The sequence below is a fragment of the Mustela erminea genome, chromosome 8 (assembly GCF_009829155.1).
Source record: "Mustela erminea isolate mMusErm1 chromosome 8, mMusErm1.Pri, whole genome shotgun sequence".
NCBI classification, from domain to species: domain Eukaryota; kingdom Metazoa; phylum Chordata; class Mammalia; order Carnivora; family Mustelidae; genus Mustela; species Mustela erminea.
In genome coordinates, this window is record NC_045621.1 from 12,782,445 (window position 1) to 12,803,643 (window position 21,199).

General features: G+C 43.0%; 1 protein-coding gene across 7 annotated transcripts in view; it reads left to right on the top strand.

Moving 5' to 3' along the window:
• CFLAR (CASP8 and FADD like apoptosis regulator) overlaps positions 1–21,199 on the top strand; it is a 43,505-nt gene that overhangs the window by 21,070 nt on the left and 1,236 nt on the right. For 6 of the 7 annotated variants that reach the window (XM_032354402.1, XM_032354407.1, XM_032354404.1 and 3 more), the window contains 6 exons: positions 1,226–1,361; positions 2,171–2,256; positions 6,245–6,302; positions 10,182–10,231; positions 10,973–11,054; positions 19,733–20,243. In XM_032354402.1, coding sequence (XP_032210293.1) covers positions 1,226–1,361; positions 2,171–2,256; positions 6,245–6,302; positions 10,182–10,231; positions 10,973–11,054; positions 19,733–20,243 — 923 coding nt within the window. Of the gene's footprint in view, positions 1–1,225; positions 1,362–2,170; positions 2,257–4,281; positions 4,608–6,244; positions 6,303–10,181; positions 10,232–10,972; positions 11,055–19,732; positions 20,244–21,199 lie in introns of those variants that run through there. The other variant, XM_032354409.1, reaches the window with a different exon arrangement.

Consider the following 21,199-nt stretch of genomic DNA (forward strand, 5'->3'; position numbering starts at 1 on the left):
CATCTGCTCGTGCTGAGTGCAAACAAGTGGGAAGCACGAGTCCACTCCCGTCTTGCCCTCCCACGGCATCTGCTTCCCCTCAGCAAGCCCGAGGTCAGTGCGAAGTCATTAGGCTCCATATGGAGATGGGGTGGGGGAAGGTTCTTGTGACTCATGTATTCAGGGAGTGGCAAAAGGAGAGATTTGGGGCTGGAAGCTAGGTAGCAGTCAAGATCTCAGGATGTTGTAATTGCTGGAAAAGTGTTTGAATTCCCTGTGGCCCTGTGTGAGCCTGTTGGCCTAGGGACAGGCCAGGAAAACCTCAGGTCTCTAGATTATGACAATATGTTCTTAAAGGACCTGCCTTTGAGGACTCTGGTGAGGTGTTACTTGAGAATTTCCTCATGTTCTTGAATCATCGTAGTTTTGTTTCTGAAGTCTAGGCAGACGGGGTGGCCGGATGCCCCCGTCATCAAATGCATTGAATAGGAAAGAAAACGAAAAAATAGAACTTTTGTTTGGTGTCCCAAATCAACTTACCTACCAATCATTTAGAGCAATTTCATGCTGATGATGATTTAAAAAAATAAACATAGAGCCTCCGTAGTCAAATGTTAATCAGAAGGGAAGTAAAACCCAAAGCGGTGCCTATTTCTGAAATAGAGTTCTTTCTGAATCTCTTTGGTCCAGGGCAAGTGACTAGCATACCCTAACTTAAATTTTACCCCCTCACACCTCCTGAGTCAGATCGAGTTGGAATGTCCAGCATTGACTAAAATATTTTAGGAACTTCAAAATTACATCACTGGGATTTTTCTAGTAGAAACTGGCCTCCAGCTGTCTTCCTCTTCCCCTTTTTTTTGGAAAGCCCTTAGAGTTTTTCAGTAGAATATCCGTCAGGCCTTTTGGAAGAGAATAACGTCAGGAGTATTTTATTTTTTTGGCCTGACCCCTCGTGGTACTTCTTGATGACATAATATGGCCCACGTGTCTATCCCCAACCTCCTGGGGCTGTCCACCAGAAGACTTCCCCACCTCTTTCTCAGTAAAATCCAGGAGTGTCATTTGCTCCTGGCCTTGGAGGGACTATAAAACAGAGAGGTCTGGTTTAGGATGGCCGAAGATCACGGAAGGGGCTCCCCTAGTCACATTTCCTTGCTGCTACAATCACACAGCCTGCGGTTTTGCACTTGGGGCTTCAGAGTCTGCCTTCCTGACGTTTGTTTCTTGTTGGTTGCTCTCTCAGAGTTTCCTGGATCTCGTGATCGAATTAGAGAAACTAAATCTGATTGCTCCCGATCAGTTGGATTTACTAGAAAAATGCCTGAAGAACATCCACAGAGTAGACCTGAAGACAAAAATCCAGAAATACAAGCAGTCAGGTGAGTAGGATTTTGGCCTCTCTGCGGCCTAAGGGAATTACCCTGTGCCTCTGAGGTTTGGTTGGCAAAGACTCCTTTGTTGGTGGAGTGGAGGGAGCAGAACCTGAGTGTGGACAGCCCCACTAGTCTGTGGCTAGAGATCACACCCCTTTCTAGCTTTCCTGTCCCAGATCTGCTGACTTCATCAGCCCATACCCATGATCACAGAGTCTCAGCCCTCTGCGGAATGCTGCCAATAAGTTCTTAACTTTCCGGCCTTCAGGAAGGAGTGCGATCTTCTGCGCAGGCTGGCTGCATCGTGGACATGCAGGGCTTCCGAGTGCAGGCCAAGCCCTGCTGTCTTGTTCCAGTGTTGGGCTGACCCCCATTCAACTCCGGGTGGCATCCTGTCACTTGGGATCCCCTAGCTGCAGTACCCTCCACAAATGGGACCAGACTCACAGTGGCCTGCTTTGTCATGCCACCCCTCCCCCATTGTCTTTTAGACTCAGCCTCCCCCGTGGGCTCTGTTAGCAGTCTACTCCCACCATAGGGTCACAGCCTCAAGGTCATAGCTGAGACCCAGGGATCTGCAGACCTCCCCTCCCCCCAGGCAACCAATAAAAGATCAAGGGTCGGTGTAGCATTTCTAGTCCTTTCTTAATGACAGTGGGGGAATCATCTGATCTGATCTTTTGAATTTGGTAAGGTAGTTAGATAAAGTTCAGGGTATTCTGAAAGATGGATGATGGACCAAACTGAGCCATTGTTGAATAGTCATTTGACAGTAACTTATACATCTTAAGTTAATACCTCTCCTCTGCTTACAGCTCAGGGACCTGAAACAAGTTATACAAATGCACTCCAGGCATCGTTCCCAAATTTGAGTCTTAAGGATCCTTCATGTAACTTAAGGGTGAGTCTGGAGCGAATGTACGGAATTCCAGAAACGGTTTCAGAATGCTGATAAAAGTACGCATGTTCTCATAGCATGTACTTCATTTAATGTCTGAAAAAAATGTGGTAGAAAAATACATTTAAAAAAAAAATGTGTACCTTCTTATAATTACAAAGCCAACCTGTGTTCATTGAGAGAATTTGGAAAATGCAGAGAAATAGAAGAGATGGAAAATAAATCACTTCTGTCCTACTAACTAAAGATAATCACTGTTAATATCTTGTCAGATTTCCTTCTAGTCTTTTTTTGATGCATGTGTGTGTACCTACACATATACAGCTGAACATTTTTAATCATTGTTCATTTGTTCTTTAGAAAATTTAGCTTTTAAAATATAAGTAAGTAGCACATTCTCATGAACAAAAACTTCAAGATGTATTAAAAGGATTCTTAAAGTATGTTTTCTCTTATCCCAGTTCCTTTCCCCAGAGACCGCTGTGGTGAACCACTTTCTTATGTAAACCTCCAGAAATAGTCTACGCATGCCACCCCTCTCCCATTGTCTTTTAATGTCTTTTAATTAAAAACAACCCATTGTATTTAATGGGTTCATATGGATCTACTGTTTTTAATGGGTTCATATGGATCTGCTTTCTGATACGTCTATATAATTTTATCTGTATATAACCCTTTCTTGGGTGTGTATATTTAGATCATTTCCAACCTATTGTTACTGCAATGATTCAAAATAAATAATTCTCATATTTACCTCTCTGTGCATTTGCTTATTATTGGGCTTATTTTAACAATTTCGGCAGAAGTGTTTTTGTTACTGTGTTCTATTACTGATTAATTGATTTGTGACCGTAAATATCACATAGTCACTTTGGGCTGTTGTGTTATTAAGTGGGTGTAGTGTATTCTCATAATTATCCTTGGTTAGTTTTTTATCTTGAGAAGTTAATCCTAGTAGGATAGCGTCATCCTCATAAAGATTTGTGGAACGTGTAGTTAGGTCTTAGGTCACAGTGCAAGTTCATGGTCAAATTACAAAAGCTCTCACAAACATGGGTGAGGAAAACATTAACTACCCCTGTAATAGAAATAGTTCCATGAAGAATGTGAGCTGTGAGATAACGCTGAGCACTAGACTTTCAGAGCTAATTGGGTATTAAGGATTATACTGTCCAACCCCCTCATCGAACGAAAAAGGAGACTTTAAGCCTGAATTGCATTAGGTGATTGCCCACCTCTGTGGACCACCAGAACTGGCCGAGCCCATGTTCTTCCCTTCTATACCATGCTGAGTTTAATCAGCTCCGTGCCAGTCATGCCATAACTTAAATGTATCTGACATTTTTTTAAAAAGAATCAAATACACTTCCTTTTTGTCCTTCTGAACCAAGTCGTGAAACAAAATTGGTTTAGGATTCAAGATCCCAGATTTTCTGAGCTTTTTCTACTAGCGTATATCTGATACAAATTATACTGCCACTCTGGGTTAAAAGCTTGCCATATTTTTACTACTGCCTTTCAGTTTTGTTGATGAAAGTCATTATATTCACGGTCTATGTAGCCTATTGGGAACCCAAGTGTTCTGTATTTAAATTTCTCCTTTAATTTGCTCTATTGATAGACGACCCTGGTCATTAATTTGCTTATTAGTCTGCAGGCACTGTGGCATATGGATTCAGTGAATTTCTCATAAAATTAGGAGGTACATACAAAAATGCAAAGTGCTTTAAAAATTGCAGTAGCATTAAATGACACACGATACAACATATTATAGAATACGAAAGTTGTGTCACTCTGCAACACGATGCCTTTTATTTTTTTATTTTTTTTTTAAAGATTTTATTTATTTATTTGACAGAAATCACAAGTAGATGGAGAAGCAGGCAGAGAGAGAGAGAGGGAAGCAGGCTCCCTGCTGAGCAGAGAGCCCGATGCGGGACTCGATCCCAGGACCCCTGAGATCATGACCTGAGCCGAAGGCAGCAGCTTAACCCACTGAGCCACCCAGGCACCCCAACACGATGCTTTTTAAATTGAGCTTTGATTTGACGTTAATATTTCTTTAGTAGCTATGTTTATTTGAAGGCACATCCACGTGGGGTTCCAAATTCTGTATAGTACTATCAGCTTCTGGCTAAGTCACTTGTGATTAGTGACCAAAAGCAACTTACATGTTTTTCTTTCATTTAGACACAAAGACAGCTACAGACACAGCTTAATGAATAGTATACTTCTCTCTTTCGGCTAGGGTAGCTTCAGAGGAGAACTGTCATTTGAAAGCTGAACCTATCAGATGGTTGGCCATATGTGGTACATGTACCTTACAAAGGACCTGTCATCTGAGAAGAGAAAGGGTCGGTTCAATATTTCGTTTTCTGATTAATTTCATTCTAGTCCTCAGAATTGTAGTTGATTTTTTTTTTTTTTTTGGTATCTGATTTTTTTTTTTTTTGATATCTGTTTTTATTTTTGGTGTCTGATTTTTTTTTTTTTTTGTAACTGATTTTTAAGAACCAAGCCCACATGTGGCCTATGCGCAGCTAGGCATTAAAGAAACCCAATAACTAGACATTATAGAAAAACAATAACTAGCACTGTGGTAAGTGCTTTGTGTACATTGAATCTTCACAAAAAATTATAAGATGGTTACTATTATTATCCTCATTTTGAAGATAAACAGACATGGAGGTTAGATAACTTGCTCAAGCATACAGATTTGTCTGGTCTAGGACTCCCCACTGTCTTGTCTTGTCTTTTCTTTATTTTTATTTTTTTTTTTAGTATAGTTGTCACAAAATGTTACCTTAGTTTCAGGTGTACAGCGTAGTGATTTGACAAATTTATACATTATTTTATGTTTACCACAAGTGTAGCTACGACAGTCTGTCACCATAGAAGCTAATATCATTGACTGTATTCTTGGGCTGTGCTTTTTATTCCTGTGACTTACTCACTCTGTAGCTGGAAGCCTTCAGCCATTCTGCCCATCCTCCCACCCCCCTACCCTCTGGCAACCATCAGTGTGTTCTATATAGTTATAGGTCTGATTCTGCTTTTTGTTTGTTCATTCATTTTTTAAAAAGTTTCCACATATTAAGGAATTTGTCTTTCTCAGTCTTATTTATTTCACTTAACAATACTTTCTAGGTCCATCCGTGTTGTCACAAATGGTACAGACTCATCCTTTTTGTGGCTGTGTAATATTCCATTACATATATATATACTACTCCATATGTAATTATTTCAGTATTTATAATATATTACATATATATGGTGTGTGTATATATGTGTGTATTTTCCTTATCTGTTCTTTATTGATAGACACTTACTTAGGTTGCTTCCATGTCTTGGGTTTTGTCAGTAATGATGCAATAAACATGGGGTAGACGTATCTTTTTGAGTTAGTGTTTTGTATTCTTTGGATAAGTACCCAGCCATGGAATTATTACATTAAATAGTATTCCTATTTATAACTTTTTGAGGAAACTCCCCCGTAGTGTTTTCCCCAGTATTTAAACAAATTTACATTCCCACCAGCAATGCTTGAGGGTTCCTTTTTCTCCACATCCTCACCAACACTTCAGAACTCCCATTCTTAATCATATCATACATTTCCTCTGTGTTAAAGAGTCAGGTAGAATGTCAGTCTGATGTTCCAACAGCTTGTTCTAACTAGAAGCTACTCTACAATATCATAACATCGCACTTTATTGAGCTGTTTTAAAACATTCTAATAAGCTAATTTAGCATGCTGCATGTTCACTGTATTTTTGTTTTTTAAAAGAAAGAGTTGCATTGTTCTTTGGCAATAGAATATGGGATTTATGGAGTTAACTGTTCTAGCTCTTCTTTAGATAATTTAACTGTGAATGTGATAATTTTATTTTTTTCCTGGGTAAGAATTCTATGGAGATATTTAAAGAGGTGTGATACAAAGTGACTCTGAAAAAAAAACTAACAGGGGATGTGACCTTATTCTTTATATTTGAAGCTCCAGAATGGGAGAACTAAAGAACAAAGACTCAATGTGGGACAACTTGACCTTCAAAGTAAGGCCAATTTTTCTTTATATTCATTCTTCTTTTTTTTTTTTTTAGATTTTATTCACCTATTGGACAGAGGGAGAGAGAGATCACAAGTAGGCAGAGAGAGGGGGAAGCAGGCTTCCCGCTGAGCAGAGAGCCCAACACTGAGATCATGAGCAGAGCCAAAGGCAGAGGCTTAACCTACTAAGCCACCCAGGCACCCCTCTTTATATTCATTCTTTATAAATGCTTGATAACTCAAGTACAAATTGTTGCATTTTTGGAGTTGACCATTTTCTTTATCTACATATTCTGATTAACTCTCAAAGTAGGTAGCAGTTAAATTCTTAAAATGTAGCCATTGGCATTTCTAATTATTTAATGAATTAGCTTATTTGAATGTAAATATTTCCTACTCCAACAGCTTCATCATCTTGGCTATACTTTTAAGAGATGTGCTATTTATTCCTGAAATGGAACGATAAGCAGGCTGTGTTAAACATTAATCTAGCCATGATAACAAACCATGTTAAATCAAATATCTGGCAGCAGGAAGAAGGAAGGTTACTAGGATATTGTTTTATAGCTCCGTTTTTTTAAATATATTTTTAAAAAGATTTTATTTATTTATTTGAGAGAGAGAGCATGAGAAGGGAGAAGGTCAGAGGGAGAAGCAGACTCCCCATGGAGCTGGGAGCCCGATGCGGGACTCGATCCCGGGACTCTGGGATCATGACCTGAGCTGAAGGCAGTTGCTTAACCAACTGAGCCTACGTTCTCCCCCAGGCACCCCAGCTCAGTTTTTTTTAAAAACGAATTTATTTATTTACTTGTCAGAGAGAGCTCAAGCAAGGAGAAGTGGAAGGCAGAGAGAGAAACAGACTTCTTGTTGGGCAGAGATCCCGATGCAGGACTTGATCCCATGACCCTGGGATCATGACCTGAGCTGAAAGCAGACGCTTAATCAAATGAGCCACCCAGGTGTCTCTGTTTTATAGCTCATTTAATAAATCTAGATATTCTACAGATGACATCCTTCTACTCCTAAGAAGAAACAAAAAATACAATAAAAAACTAGTCATTTCAACCCATACGATCTCTGTCTTCTCTCTTAAATATCATCACTTGATCCCATAACATAATTTTTTTTTTAAAGATTTTATTTATTTATTTGACAGAGAGAGAAATCACAAGTAGACGGAGAGGCAGGCAGAGAGAGAGAGAGGGAAGTAGGCTCCCCGCTGAGCAGAGAGCCCGATGCGGGACTCGATCCCAGGACCCTGAGATCATGACCTGAGCCGAAGGCAGCGGCCCAACCCACTGAGCCACCCAGGTTCCCCCATAACATAATTTTTAAAAGGTGTATTTCTTTTGCGTGACTTGAGGCCTCCCTGAAGTGAAGGCTGAGACTTGGTCTCACACTGGATTGTCGCTGGCTGTGCTTCAGAACTCCAGGAGGCAGGGATCCATGGGCAGGAAAGGAGGGCTCAGTCTTTCCCGAGGAGCTTGGAATTTGTCCCTTGTGCAATGGCGATCTCGAATGTTCCAGCAGAGCAGTGGCCTGATGGAAACCTTCTTTGTGTGGCAGGCCCCTTGCCAAAATCTTCTGAGTCAGCCTCCATGCTGTCTGCCTGCATCTAGAAACTGCGAAGTTCGCCCAGATTCACCAGATGGTTCTGCTCATGCCTGTCCTCCCCCACCTAATACTCTGCTCTCCAGCAGAAGCTACGGAGAAGTGAATTTATTCCTGAAGTGACGGCATGTTTCTCAAAACACTGGTGAGGTGGCAAGAATTAGCATTCCGAAAGCTGTTGAAAAGGAAAGCAGGAGACCTGGTAGATTTGGACAGGAATGAAAAACAAATGGGTGTTCTTCCCGTAGCGCACCCTGATGCAGGCTTCTCCTTCACTGTAATGATACTGGGCGTTACAGGCAGCGGATGAATTACTGAACTCTACGTCTGAAACTAACAGTGTACTCTATGTTGGCTAATTAAACTTAAATTAAAAAAAAAAGTAATGACACAGGTGAGATGGGCGAGGCTCCCAGCGCCCATGGTGGTCCTTCAGAGAGCTAGGGACCCGCTTTTGCCTGGATCTGGTTTATTTGCTAGTAAAGAAAAAAGTGTTCATATTAATTTAGACTTGCAAATAGATCTGGGTTGGATGATGATGATGATCACTACAATTTATTAAGCTCTTACTAAGTGCCTTAACCCTAGATGGGCATACTATAGTTTGTTTTTTTCCAATTCTTTAATCCCTGATTGCTTAAAGACAAAATGAAAAATAGAAATTTCCTTTTAATCCCAAGGGTCAGATGACCGCTGTTAACATTCGATTTCTATATCTCTAGACTCTCATTTTTAAGCATACATATGTGTAAGCATTTGCACACACATGTATTTTTAGGTACGTGGGATTAGTATTATGCATGTTATTCAGTAATCCATTTTCACTTACTATATCCTGAGTCTTTTCATGTCAAATACATAAAGATCTTTCTTATCCTTCCTAACATGGATAGCGTCCATCATACGTACCATGATTTATTTAGTTCATCTCATGTTGGTGGATTTTTAAGTATTTTTCTAGTTTGAGGCCATTATGAACAATTACTCGGTAGATATTTTTGCATACTTGCTCTATTATTTCCTTAGGATAAATTTCTAGAAGCAGAATGTTGGTTTAAAAGGTATTGCCAGTTGTCTTTTTAAAAAGACCGTTTCTTGGGGCGCCTGGGTGGCTCAGTAGCTTAAGCGTCTGCCTTCAGCTCAGGTCATGATTCCAGGGTCCTGAGATCAAGTCCCGCATGAGGCTCCCTGCTCAGCGGAGAGCCTGCTTCTCCCTCTCCCTCCCTGCTGCTCTGCCTACTGTGCATACTCTCTCTCTCTCAAATAAATAGATAAAAATCGTAAAAAAATAAATAAATGAAAAGACTTTCTTTTTTAAAATATTTTATTTTTTTTGGAAGTAATCTCTATATCTGATATGGAGCTTGAATTTACAACCCCAAGATCAAGAGTCAGGTGCTTTACTGACTGAGCCAGCCAGGTGCCCCAAAAAGACTATTTCAATTTACACACTTGAAAGTACTCATTTTCCCCAAACCTTGAAAATACTGACATTTTCTTTGCTTGACTTTAGATGGTCTCATTTTGATAACAATCTTATAGGGTAGATGTTAGTATGTTCATCTTCGGTGTTTAAAAACGAAAAACACCCTGAGATTTTAGGAGGAACCTTGCCCGAGATCACAGAGCTGCCCAGTGATGCTGTTAGGGTTTGAGGCAGACATTCATGACTTCAAAGCTAGTGGTTTCTCCACCTCTCTGAGCGAATGAAGTCATTTTTCGTCTTACATTATCGGCTTTAGGCTTACCTACATTTGCTTGGCTCACTGCGCTCTATCTTGCCGTTGCCATTTTAGTTTATGACTTCTCAATATCACTGGACTAAGAAAACACGGCCATCTGTTGCATGAGTGACAAATACAAGCACAATTTTCCCACTCGGTAGTCCCTAAGGCTGTCCCCTGTAGGCGTTGCCCACGGTTTCAGCACAGGGAAGAAAGCTATTGGTATTGTCGGGTTGAGGTTATTGGAGTCTCCCTGTCCCTTTAAAACTTCATCAGTCACCTGGCCCTCTTCTGGAGAAAGGCAAGAGAGAACCTTTCGTCTCCCCTTGCTATTCAAGCAGTTCTTCTACCTACCCCCTGTGTTTTCTTATCTGTTAGATTCTTTGGTGTGAGTTTGGAACCTTGGGGCTGAGTAGAGCTGAGCAAAGAAGAGACAGTCAGGGGAAGAAAATAAGAGAACAGCAGGGAAATCGAGGAACCCAGACAGTATGGGGGTGGGCTCAGTTCTCCTTCAGCCTTCTAAGTGATTTCTCTCTCATCTCCCAGGAGAATCCATGAAGGCGTCCATCCAGGAGTCAGAAGCATTTCTACCGCGGGTACAGAATCAATGATCTGATTTGGTATTGTATTGTACGCACAGTATCTGTGCAGAACTCTGGTTTCTTTAAGATCTCTGTCCATTAATAATTTGGGGGGACAAGAGGAGGACGCTGCGAGTGCCCTTCTCCTGGGGACTCTGCTGGGAAGTCTTCCTCCTAAGGGAGAAGCCTGGATAGAGCAAAGAGAAAAATGTTGATGTGGATTGCGTTCGTGAACTTTGGAATGTGGGGAAATCCCAGAGTGGCAGTTCTCCTCTTAGCTGAGGGATTGCTGAATTTATTAGTAACCAGGGACACTGAAACTCGACCTGGTCTGGCTTCTTTTTTAAAGGCTGAACGCCTTCTCCATAAGGAGCCCGTAGAAGGCCTCCTTTTGTACTGGTTTGGAAAGATACCACTTGTATAACCTCAAGTTACTGTGGAAACGTATGACCCATCCTTTCTCTCAGCTTTAAATTGTCTTCATCCTGCCGAGCTCAGTCATGTGCAAAGAGACTGTGATTTTCATTAAAATTAAAAACTGAGACAGCTTGTCTTCGGCACATTACCTAAATAGAGAAAAAAATGTGAAATTAATGGGAAACGTCAGCTGTGGTGACTTCAGGCTGTGTCTGTTGAATGACTCACCTGGCAACAGGACGTTTGAGGAAATCCAAAAGAAAAGATGGTATGCGTGTGGGACCTTGTGGAAACAGAGGAGTGTCCAGAGTTTTTAACCATTCCTGCTTTCCTTTCCAGCACATTCCAGAGGAGAGATACAGGATGCAGAGCAAACCCCTGGGAATCTGCCTGATAATTGATTGCATTGGCAACGACGCAGGTAGGTATGGAAGCTGCGGGTTACCCGAAGGCCCACAGAGAGGTCACGGCCCAGACAAGCTGTTCGCAGCAAACCGCGGCGGAAGTCTGTGGCTTTCATGGCGAGGGGTGCTTTCTCAGTCATGTCACAGCCTGGATCGGGCTGGAGTGAGCTTCATTCCACGGGATCCTTCAATGACATCATCATCTGAAGCCTTGGGGTTTTGTACAGGACTCTCTGGGTCTGGGTGGTGAATGAAGGAAGCGCGTGGAGTCTCCCCCAGAGAGTTTAGGGACCGGTCCTGAAGGTGTGGTGCCTCATTCCCACTCACAATCCATTGCTCGAACTTCCTCGTGGGCCCTCACCTGACTACAGGAGACAAGGAACTCAGCCTGGATGTGTGCCAGGAAGGAAAGGAAGGGATTTGGGGAGCTCATGGCATTGTCTCTGGCACAAAGGTGTGATTGGCTGAAAGCTGGGGCGCGTCCGTCTTGCTTTTTCATGCTGGATGCTGCGGCGGGGAGGAGTCCCGGCATCCAGAGTGGGGGTTTAAAACGGAAGGCTTTCTGGTCCCAGTGTTAGCAGATGTCCCAGCACGTCATGCAACTAGATTATGAGAGCTTTTCTGGAGAAAAATAAAAAATATTAGACGTGGGTGTTCACTTAGAGGCAGTGTGTTCCTTACTTAGTTCTTTCTCCCTGGCCTTGGTTGGCTGGCCTTGGTCTGTGCTACTTGTGCGTTACTCTTGATGGGATCTGAGCTGGTTCTCTTGCTCAGCTGTTGATGTCCTATTCAAACTGAAGCAGGCCCAGGGGAACGTCAGAGAGAATAAGAATCTCATTGTGAAAGAACACGTTTAATTATTTATCTCTCCCTCAGAAGGGTTGATTAGCACATTTCCACAGGTTTCCTGCTTTTCAGAATTCTTGGAATGAGTCAGAGCTGTCTTTTAGGCTCCCTGAAAATGTTACCATGGTGAGTTCTATGGGAAGAGAATCTAAGAGAAGGTCAAATTAGCAAATATTAGGTTGAATTTCCCAGGATTTCAGATATGATCTCACTTTCCTCATGTCCTATTTTTGGTTAGATGTGAGACATGCTGTCTCCTCAGCTATAGATAAGTGTCCTTTCTCTCTTAACCATTAGTACCAGTATAAGAATGAGAAAATATTTCTTCAGTGAGTAACTTCCTGCTTTAAAAGAGAGTATTTGTTTTCACTTTCTATTATAATCAGTTTTGTTTCATTCATTAGCAGAAAGTTCCCAACTGTAGGGTGTATATCTGTTGTATGAAGAGATCATAACGCCATGACCTGCTGTGAATTTGTGACTAAACCTCAGTGTCTGTGTCTACTTCCCTTGCTGAGTTATAGGTCTCTTGTGCACCAGGAATGAATGTGTATTTATGTTTTCCACTATTACTAGGAGCGTAGTCACAGGTGGGTCCTGGAATATGACTGGGTGGCTTTGACTCATGGCTCAGTCATGTCCTAGCTTGTGACCTTGGACAGTTTTCCTAGCCTCTGTAAACCTCAGTTTCTCTTCTTCTTCTTCTTTAAAATATTAATTTGAGGGGCGCCTGGGTGGCTCAGTGGGTTAAAGCCTCTGCCTTCAGCTTGGGTCATGATCCCACGGTCCTGGGATCGAGCCCCGCATTGGGCTCTCTGCTCCTCCGGGAGCCTGCTTCCTCCTGTCTCTACCTGCCTCTCTGCCTACTTGTGATCTTTGTCTGTCAAATAAATAAAAAATTTATTTTATAAATTTTATATAAAAAATTTTATAAAAAGAATTTTATAAAAAATTTTATAAAAATTAATTTAAAAATTTATAAAATTTATAAAAAATGATAAAAAAGGTTAATTTGAGAGAGAGAGAGAGAGAGAGAGCTTGAGCACAAGTTGGGAGTGGGGCAGAGGGAGTGAATCTTTAAGTAGACTCCCTATGAGTGTGGAGGCTGACCTGTGGGATTAATCCCATGACCCATGAGATCATGACCCTTGAGATCATGACCCATGAGATCATGACTTGAGTGGAAACCAAGAGTGGGACACTTAACCGACTGCACCACCCAGGCGCCACTCAGTTTCTCTTTTATAAAATAGTTCACTAACAGGAGATACCTCATGGGGAGTTTGGGAGAAGTGAATGAATTCATACTTGTAAAGGTCTTAGAGCCCATACATGACCATTTCTACAGCAAGATGAGTGGATAGTTACACTGAGTGGAATAAAGGCTATCAACAGCTTCTCACCAGTTCAGGAAAAGTTTTGCCACAAAATGAATCCCAGAAAAGAACTTAAGGTTTTCAGAGCTTTTGGGTTTTCTGAATTGTGGATAAGGAGTTGTGGTTACGTGGAAGAGAGCTCTGGGGCTGCCTGAGGTGTGCTACAAGCCTCTTTGACATGCAGTAGACAGGCTCATTATGGATACTGTTTTCTCCTAAGAAAAGCTAGTCCAGAAGAAATGACTAGTAACCATTTGTACTTAAAAAGAAGATATCTAAAAGGTAGTTTATAATTTTGAGTGATTGTGGGTTGTGCATTAAAGCCCCTTTATTGGTCTCTGGAAACAAACGAAAGACTTATACAAAGTCAGTCAGACTTCCACAAAGCTGACTCTGTCACCACTTCCTAGCTCACTCACTCTTCTGTCCTTGTTATAATCATCCCCCTACTTGGCGGGGGGGAGGTGTCCCCTTTCTTCTGTTTTGTCGGGCCCCCACCTAAATTAATATCTTTACCGCAGTCTCATCTCCAGGTGTCTCAGACTGCACTGATGATCCCTCCTCTGACCGCTTTTTTTTTTTTTTTACCTAAAACCCCACTGTACTGTGTGACATACCAGTCATTGTTTTGTGCCCATTTATAAGCTCCCCAACCAGATGATAGGCTCCTTGATAGGCTCATCTTTATTCCCCAACATGAAATACAGTGTTTCTGCAACATAGGAAGAGGAACTTTTTAAAACATGAGTTTTGGGGTCAAGCTAATTTGAGAAGTGATGAATAGTTTGTTCCTCCTTTGAGATTTGCATATTGGTCTGAAAGACTGAGCAGTCCTCCTGTAAAGAAACTTAACTCCCCTTCTCACTAAGAATATCCTGCCCGACTTGGCTCTCATTTGTATGCCCTTTTTATTTTTAAGATTTTATTTTCTTTATTTGACGGGAAGAGAGCGAGAGGGAGAGAGCACAGGCAGGGGGAGTGGCAGGCAGAGGGAGAGGGAGAGGGAGAAGCAGGCTTCCTGCTGAGCGGGGAGCCCTACTCTGGGTCCAGGACCCTGAGATCATGACCTGACCAACTGAGCCACCCAGGTGCCCACATTTGTATGCTTTATTATAATTAGAACTGGGCTCGTACAAGGTGCTCATTAAGTAGTGGTAAATAGAATGATGAGGCACTCCACCTTTCTTATTTTATACATTGGTTTAATGGACTTTTTATAGATTGTGTCAAGATTAATGCAAACTCATTTAATTATTTTATTTTAAGATTTTTTTCTTAAGATTTTATTCATTCATTTATTTGACAGAGAGAGAGAGACAGCATGAGCAGGAAGAGCAACAGTCAGAGGGAGAGGGAGAAATAGCCAGCCGCCGAGTGAGGAGCCTGATGGGGGGCTCGATCCCAGAACCCTTAGATCATGACCTGGGGCAAAGGCAGACACTCAGCCAACTGAGCCACTTAGGCACCCCGTAAGATTTTATTTTATTTTATTATTTTTTTAAAGATTTGATTTATATATTTGACAGAGAGAAAGAGCACCAGTAGCAGAGAGGCAGGCAGAGAGAGGAAGGAAGCAGGCTCCCTGCTGAGCAGAGAGCCCGATGTGGGGCTCGATCCCAGGACCCTGGGATCATGACTGGAGCCGAAGGCAGACGCTTAACCGACTGAGCCACCCAGGCGCCCCGTAAGATTTTATTTTTAAGTAAACTCTACACCCCAGGTGGGCTTTGAACTCACAATCACATGCTCTGTTGACTGAGCCAACCAGCACCCCAGTGTGAACTCATTTTAAATGAAAACAAATTCTCAACGAATGGTGTCATTTTGCCGTATTTAGTTTTTTTGGATTTCATCTCAATAGCCCCCAAACCTTCTGGTTGGTGCTGACCCTAGCCCTTGTCCTAACTGCAAGGCCACACAAAAACTCATCATTTGGGGAAGTTGAGGTTTACGGAGATAGGGTTGGGTCAGGACTGGGGTTTCCAGGGAGGGTATAAGGAGAAGTGTGACTTCTGCAGTCGCTGAAGTTTTATTTTCCAAACTCAGCATCCAAGTTTTTCTTCCCCATTTGAGGGAAGACAAGGCAGCTTCTGTGATAAATGGGACACAGACTCCAACTGCTCCCCACGCGTTTCAGCGTAGGCTAGAGAGACTTCCCTGTGGACGTCCTGTCTGAGGAGCAGCTTCCATGAGAGAGATGCGCTGCAGGCTCCATGAGGGGCTGTCTTCATTTTCTTTTTAAAATTAATATCTTACATTTGAGTAAGGACCCATAGTTGGCAAAGTGTCTTTACAGACATCTTACCGATCGTCACAGGAACCTTTTGAAGAACCTTTTGAAGAACATGGTATAGGCATTAGTAGTACTCACAGTAATTACAGATGAATAAATTAAGACAGTTAGTTTGTTCAAACTCCTACTGTCATTACTCTGTTGATCTTATAAACCAGACGGGGCTCTACCCATGTTCTTGCTGGCCCAAGCAAGAAAGTTGCAAATGCTAGCTAGCATCAACCCTCCCTCTAAGATAGAGGAAAGATGTGACATTACGGGACATCTCGATGATGAGGACTTCAGGCTGTGTCTTCTGAGGTGACTGGGCTACCAGAGGGATATTTAATGGCGGCTCCATCTTGGTCTGAGGTCCCTCCAAATTGCCGTCTTTATTGGCTTTGGGGGACTGTCCCATTTTTGCCTTCACCTCCTCTTTATTCTTCTTTCTCCTGTTCTATAAGGTAAGCATTTTCTGCCCAGACGTCAGATTCCTGTCCCCTTCCTAGTCCCTCTGTTGGCGTAAGTTAGTTTTTCTAGGATCAGGCAAGGTTCAGACCCAGCAGATAGGGAGAGGAGCCAGGATTTAAACTTAGATCTTGGGATTCCAAGACTGGTTCCTCTTTTGCTGGCCCCATGCAGCTGCCTGCTCTCTGCTGTGACAGCCCCCACTCCCACCAGAACCCACTGGGAACCCAGAAAAGGGAAAGGGATAGAAGGCACGGGACAGCCCTTGTTCTGTCCCTGACTCCTGCACATCAGCTTGGCAAGACAGACCATGGCTTTGCTTCGGGGACTTTGGTGAGGGAGGAAATCTATCCGTGAGGAGAGGGTTTTGAGGGAGGGCAGGCTGTCTGAGAGAAGTAACCAATCCCTTTGAGTCTGGTGTTTCCCTGTTTGCTTCTGCCCCCTGGAGGAAAGAAAACGCCATGACATGTGAGTCCTCAAACCAAGACTTGGGAAGGAAACTAGTGATGGAACTGGGGTCCTTGTCTGGGTGCTCTTTGTCCGGTCCTGGGTTCCAGCTGAGCCCGGTACTGGGTACGGAAGGCTTGCCTACACCTGCTGAGGGGCAGGCCAGGGGGTAGCGCCTTTTCTACCACACTGAGATCCTGTGGGGATGAGTGAGCTGTTACTAGGTTCTCCACCCACCTGTGTATCATGTCCTTCATGTCCCTCCTAATATTTATTTATCGCAGGGTTTAAAGGAGATTGGCACCTTCTTTATATGTCTCCATTATTACCATTATTACGTGATATATAATTTCTACCCCCCCCCCCATTTACCTGTGGGCCAGACAAAAAGTAGGTACCCTAACTACATCCTTAAGTAATGGTTATTATCATTCCCTTTTCCTGATTTACCTAGTGAATTATTTATCTAAGAATGTGTGCAAGTTACTCCACAATCTAGTGGCTTAAAACCACGATATGAATTTATATGGTATCTTTCACAGTGTGTGTGGAGCAGGAATTGAGGAGTAGCTTAGCCGGGCTCTTCTGGCCCGGAGTCTCTCGGCAGATCGTGGTCGGATCTCAGCTGGGGTCATCCGAAGGCGTGACTGGGATTCAGGGATCCTCTCAGGAGGCTCACTCAGGTGTCTGTGAAGCTGGTGCAAGGCCTTAGTTCTTCTTCATGTGAGCCTCTCCACAGCACTGCCTGAGTGTTCTCCTGACATGGTAGCTGGCTCCCCCCAGAGTAAGCTGTTCAAAAGAGAGAAAAAGCCAGGTAGAGGCTGTATTCTTTTTATGATCTGGGTTTGGAAGTCCCATAGTGTCTCTATGCCATAGTCATTAGAAATGAGTTACCAAAAAAAAAAAAAAAGGAAAGAAAAGAAAAGAAATAAGTTACCAAGCATGGTCCACATTCAAGGGGAAGGGAATTACTCTTTTTAAGGAAAGAGGGTCAAAAAACTTGTGGACATATTTAGAAGTGCCATATATGAGAAATGTGGGGCCATGATGAACCCCAGCTCTCCTGAGGGGGCAGTTCTACTAGACCCAATGTGAACATACCTGGTCGGGCACTGCCTGTGGGCTGGGTGAATTAAATTAAGAACGCTCAAGAGAGCTCTTCTTTGTCCAGTGGCTGTTTTTTCCAGCTTTTTGTTCACCCAAGGCTGTGTTTCTTTCTCTATCTTTCTCTTCCTATTTCCTGTTGAGAAGCTGGAAGAGAAATTAAAATAGCCAACTTTCAACTTATAGTTTATTGGGGGTTGGTAAATTTTGTAGGACAAGAAGGCTGAAACTCTTGGTTGAAGCTGTGAGTCTTTTTTTTTTTTTTAAAGATGTTTATTTTATTTATTTGACAGCGATAACAAGTAGGCAGAAAGGCAGGCAAAGACAGAGGAGGGGAAGCAGGCCGATGCGGGGCTCAATCCCAGGACCCTGAGATCATGACCTGAGCTGAAGGCAGAGGCTTTAACCCACTAAGCCACCCAGGCACCCCGAAGCTGTGAGTCTTTGAACAACATCATGTTGTTTCCATTTAATGCAGAGATTTGACAATTTGTGGCAAACAGTTATGTGGTAATTTCAGGAGAGTTACTTACCTCTACTTTCTGTGATGCCTGCACTGGTATGAGATGGGGCCCTTTTGTCCCTGGGTAGAAGTTCTCTCTGTTCTAATTAACTCGTGTGTTGTTTAATTTGGTTTGGATGCAGTGCTGGACTTCCGGAAGACCATCGCTCAGGGGATGAAGGGAGGTGGTTACATAGTCATGAGACATGGAGAAAAATCCAGAAAAGCTGGCTAGGAGTTCTGGGTAACAACCTGAAATTGGAGATGTCTGTTTAGCTTAGGGAATAACATTTTTTCTGCTCTGCAATGGAACTAAGAAATGTAGGCATCCCTCAGACAAGGAACAGAAACTTAATGGGCTCCTCAAAGGGATGTGGGCTTTTTCATGAGGAAGAGAAAGGTGTCTGTCTCTGCTGTTAGAAGAAAAAACAAAGCAGGGGCACCTGGGTGGCTCAGTGGGTTGAAGCCTCTGCCTTCAGCTCAGGTCATGATCCCGGGGTCCTGGGATCGAGCCCCGCATCGGGCTTTCTGCTCAGCGGGGAGCCTGCTTCCTCCTCTCTCTCTGCCTGCCTCTCTGCCTACTTGTGATCTCTGTCTGTGAAATAAATAAATAAAATCTATTAAAAAAAAAAGAAAGAAAGAACAAAGCAGGAGATTGTATTTATTTCTCTGATGAAGGCAAGCTGAGCAGATGGGAAAGAAATGAACTGGGTAGGCTATAGAAATTTCTGGAAAATGGAAACAAGATTTTTTAAAAAAGGGAATAGAGCTTTATATGTATTATCTTGTATATCTATATACATATCTTTATATGTATTAGCTCCTTACAGGAGCTTTATATGTATTATCTCATTTAATCCTCCCTGTGTGCTCAGAGGGTGGGTATTGTTACTTCCATTTAATGCTGGGGAGACCCACTTCTTTAAAGTCACGCAGCCCGCAGGTGTGGTAAGGTCAGTGTTAGAAGGCACGCTTGTCTGGCATAAAGTCTGCCTTTTCCACTGCCTTTCACTCTTCCTGCAGGCAAAGTTAATCCGGGGTTCCTGGAAACTAGGAGAGGAATTCTTGGGGGGCACTACAGGGAAGCTTGGCTAAGGGCTCAGTGCTCAGTCAGAGGAAACACTGGGAAGCAGGTCATGAGAGGAACTGGAGAATCTGGAAATGGTCGCAGCTTAGATGTAAGGGCCTCTGTATCAGCCCACAGCCTGTGGACATGAGGGAACTTGTGACATGGGCCGTCCTCTCTGCAGCCGTTTGGATCTAGATTTGGATCTGTGCTTTGCAAACGCATCCATTTCCTACATACTTGCATGTTTAAGAAAGAGCTTTTGTGAAAAATCCAAGCTTTGTTTTGGTGGAAGAGAAAAGTTTTTGGTACTCCTTTGGTTGCATTGGACTAAAAGTGGGCTCAGTCCATGCCCGTGGCCAGATGTGGAGGTAGCCTCTAGCAAGGGACAGATTGTAACTGAGAACCTGGGACTTGAGGGTCGTGTGTTTCAGGTTGATTTCTTCCTGCCCCGAGCTCAGGTTCCTCAAAACCTCAAAATTACGGCACAAAAGCAGAAATGATTTAAGTAGTGGAGATCAACTGTGCTTGTTAGAATTGCTACCTGGTGTCTCTTAAACTTTTCTCACCCTAGTGTTGTTATCTGTGTGTGTGTGTTTGTTTATTTTATCCAGCATTTCTTCGGGACACCTTTACTTCCCTGGGCTATGAAGTTCAGTCTTTCTTGTATCTGAGTGTGGACGGTATAATCCAGGTCCTTCGCCGAGTTGCCTGCATGCCTCAACACCGAGACTACGACAGCTTTGTGTGCGTCCTGGTGAGCCGAGGTGGCTCCCACAGTGTGTTTGGCGTCGATCGGACAAACTCAGGGTTCCCTTTGGATCAGATCAGGAGGATGTTCATGGGAGACGCGTGCCCTTTTCTCTTAGGGAAGCCAAAGGTCTTTTTTATTCAGAACTACGTGGAGTCAGAGGACCCGCTGGACAACAGCAGCTTGTTGGAGGTGGATGGACCAGCGGTCAACAACCTGGAATCAAAAGCCAAGCAGCCTGGGTCATCTACCCTTCACCGAGAAGCTGACTTCCTTTGGAGCCTGTGCAAGGCGGACGTGTCCCTGTTGGAGCGGTCCTCCAGCTCTCCGTCATTGTACCTGCAGTGCCTCTCCCAGAAACTGGGGAAAGAAAGGTGAGCCACCTGGGTGGGGTGTGGCCCATCTCTGGACCACTTGTCTCTTTTCTTGTTGCCACGATCTAGATGACCGCTGTGCCACATTGATGCTCTTCTCTTCAGGGAGGAAAAGATTTTTCATTCCCTCCTGGGGATGCCTTAGGAGGAGGCACGGTTTATGAATGCTTTGTGCTCCAGGAGGTCACTTGTAGTCAGCTTGTAGTTTGGATCTTGTTCTTCAAAATAAGTAAATTTTTAATTGTCTTTTTAAAAAAATTATTGTTACAAAAGCAGTACATTCTCCTTACTGGGAAAAAAAAAAAAACCGTGAAATTTAAATGCCCAAAGCAGACTATAACAAGCAGTGATAGTCCTACTTATTAGAATCAATTTCTGTTAGCCACATGTTGGTGTATTGCCTTCCAGATCTTTCTCGGATATCTGCATAATCATATCTAAATGGAATCATCAAAATGGAATCATCATCTGCTATTACTTTATAACCTGCCTTTAGTTGGTGTAACAATACATCACATGCATTTTACATGTCGGTATCTGACAACATCATTTTAATGTCCATGGAACAGTCCAGAATAAGGCTATGGTGTACTTTACTTGACCCATTTTTGGTCATTGGAAGGTATTTTGCTTCCGTAAAAGGAAAGCGTTCAGTGTCTTTGTGCTCAGTATTTGTGCTTATCTGTACTCTTTTCTTGAGGAAAATTCGCAGAAGAAGAATTGCTGTGTCAAACGACATGCGTTTTGAAAGGCTGGGATGCCTTTCAGTCTCATCAGATTGCCCTCTAGGACATGCTCTGCACGAGAGTGCCTGTGTCTGCGAATTCTGCCCAACACCGCATGCTCTTTTCTTTCCCTGTCTTGACAGTTTGAGGGATGGAAATCGACACTTGACTCCCCACATCAGCAACTCTTTGTTATACAGACATATCTGATGTTGATTGCCAAGAATACTT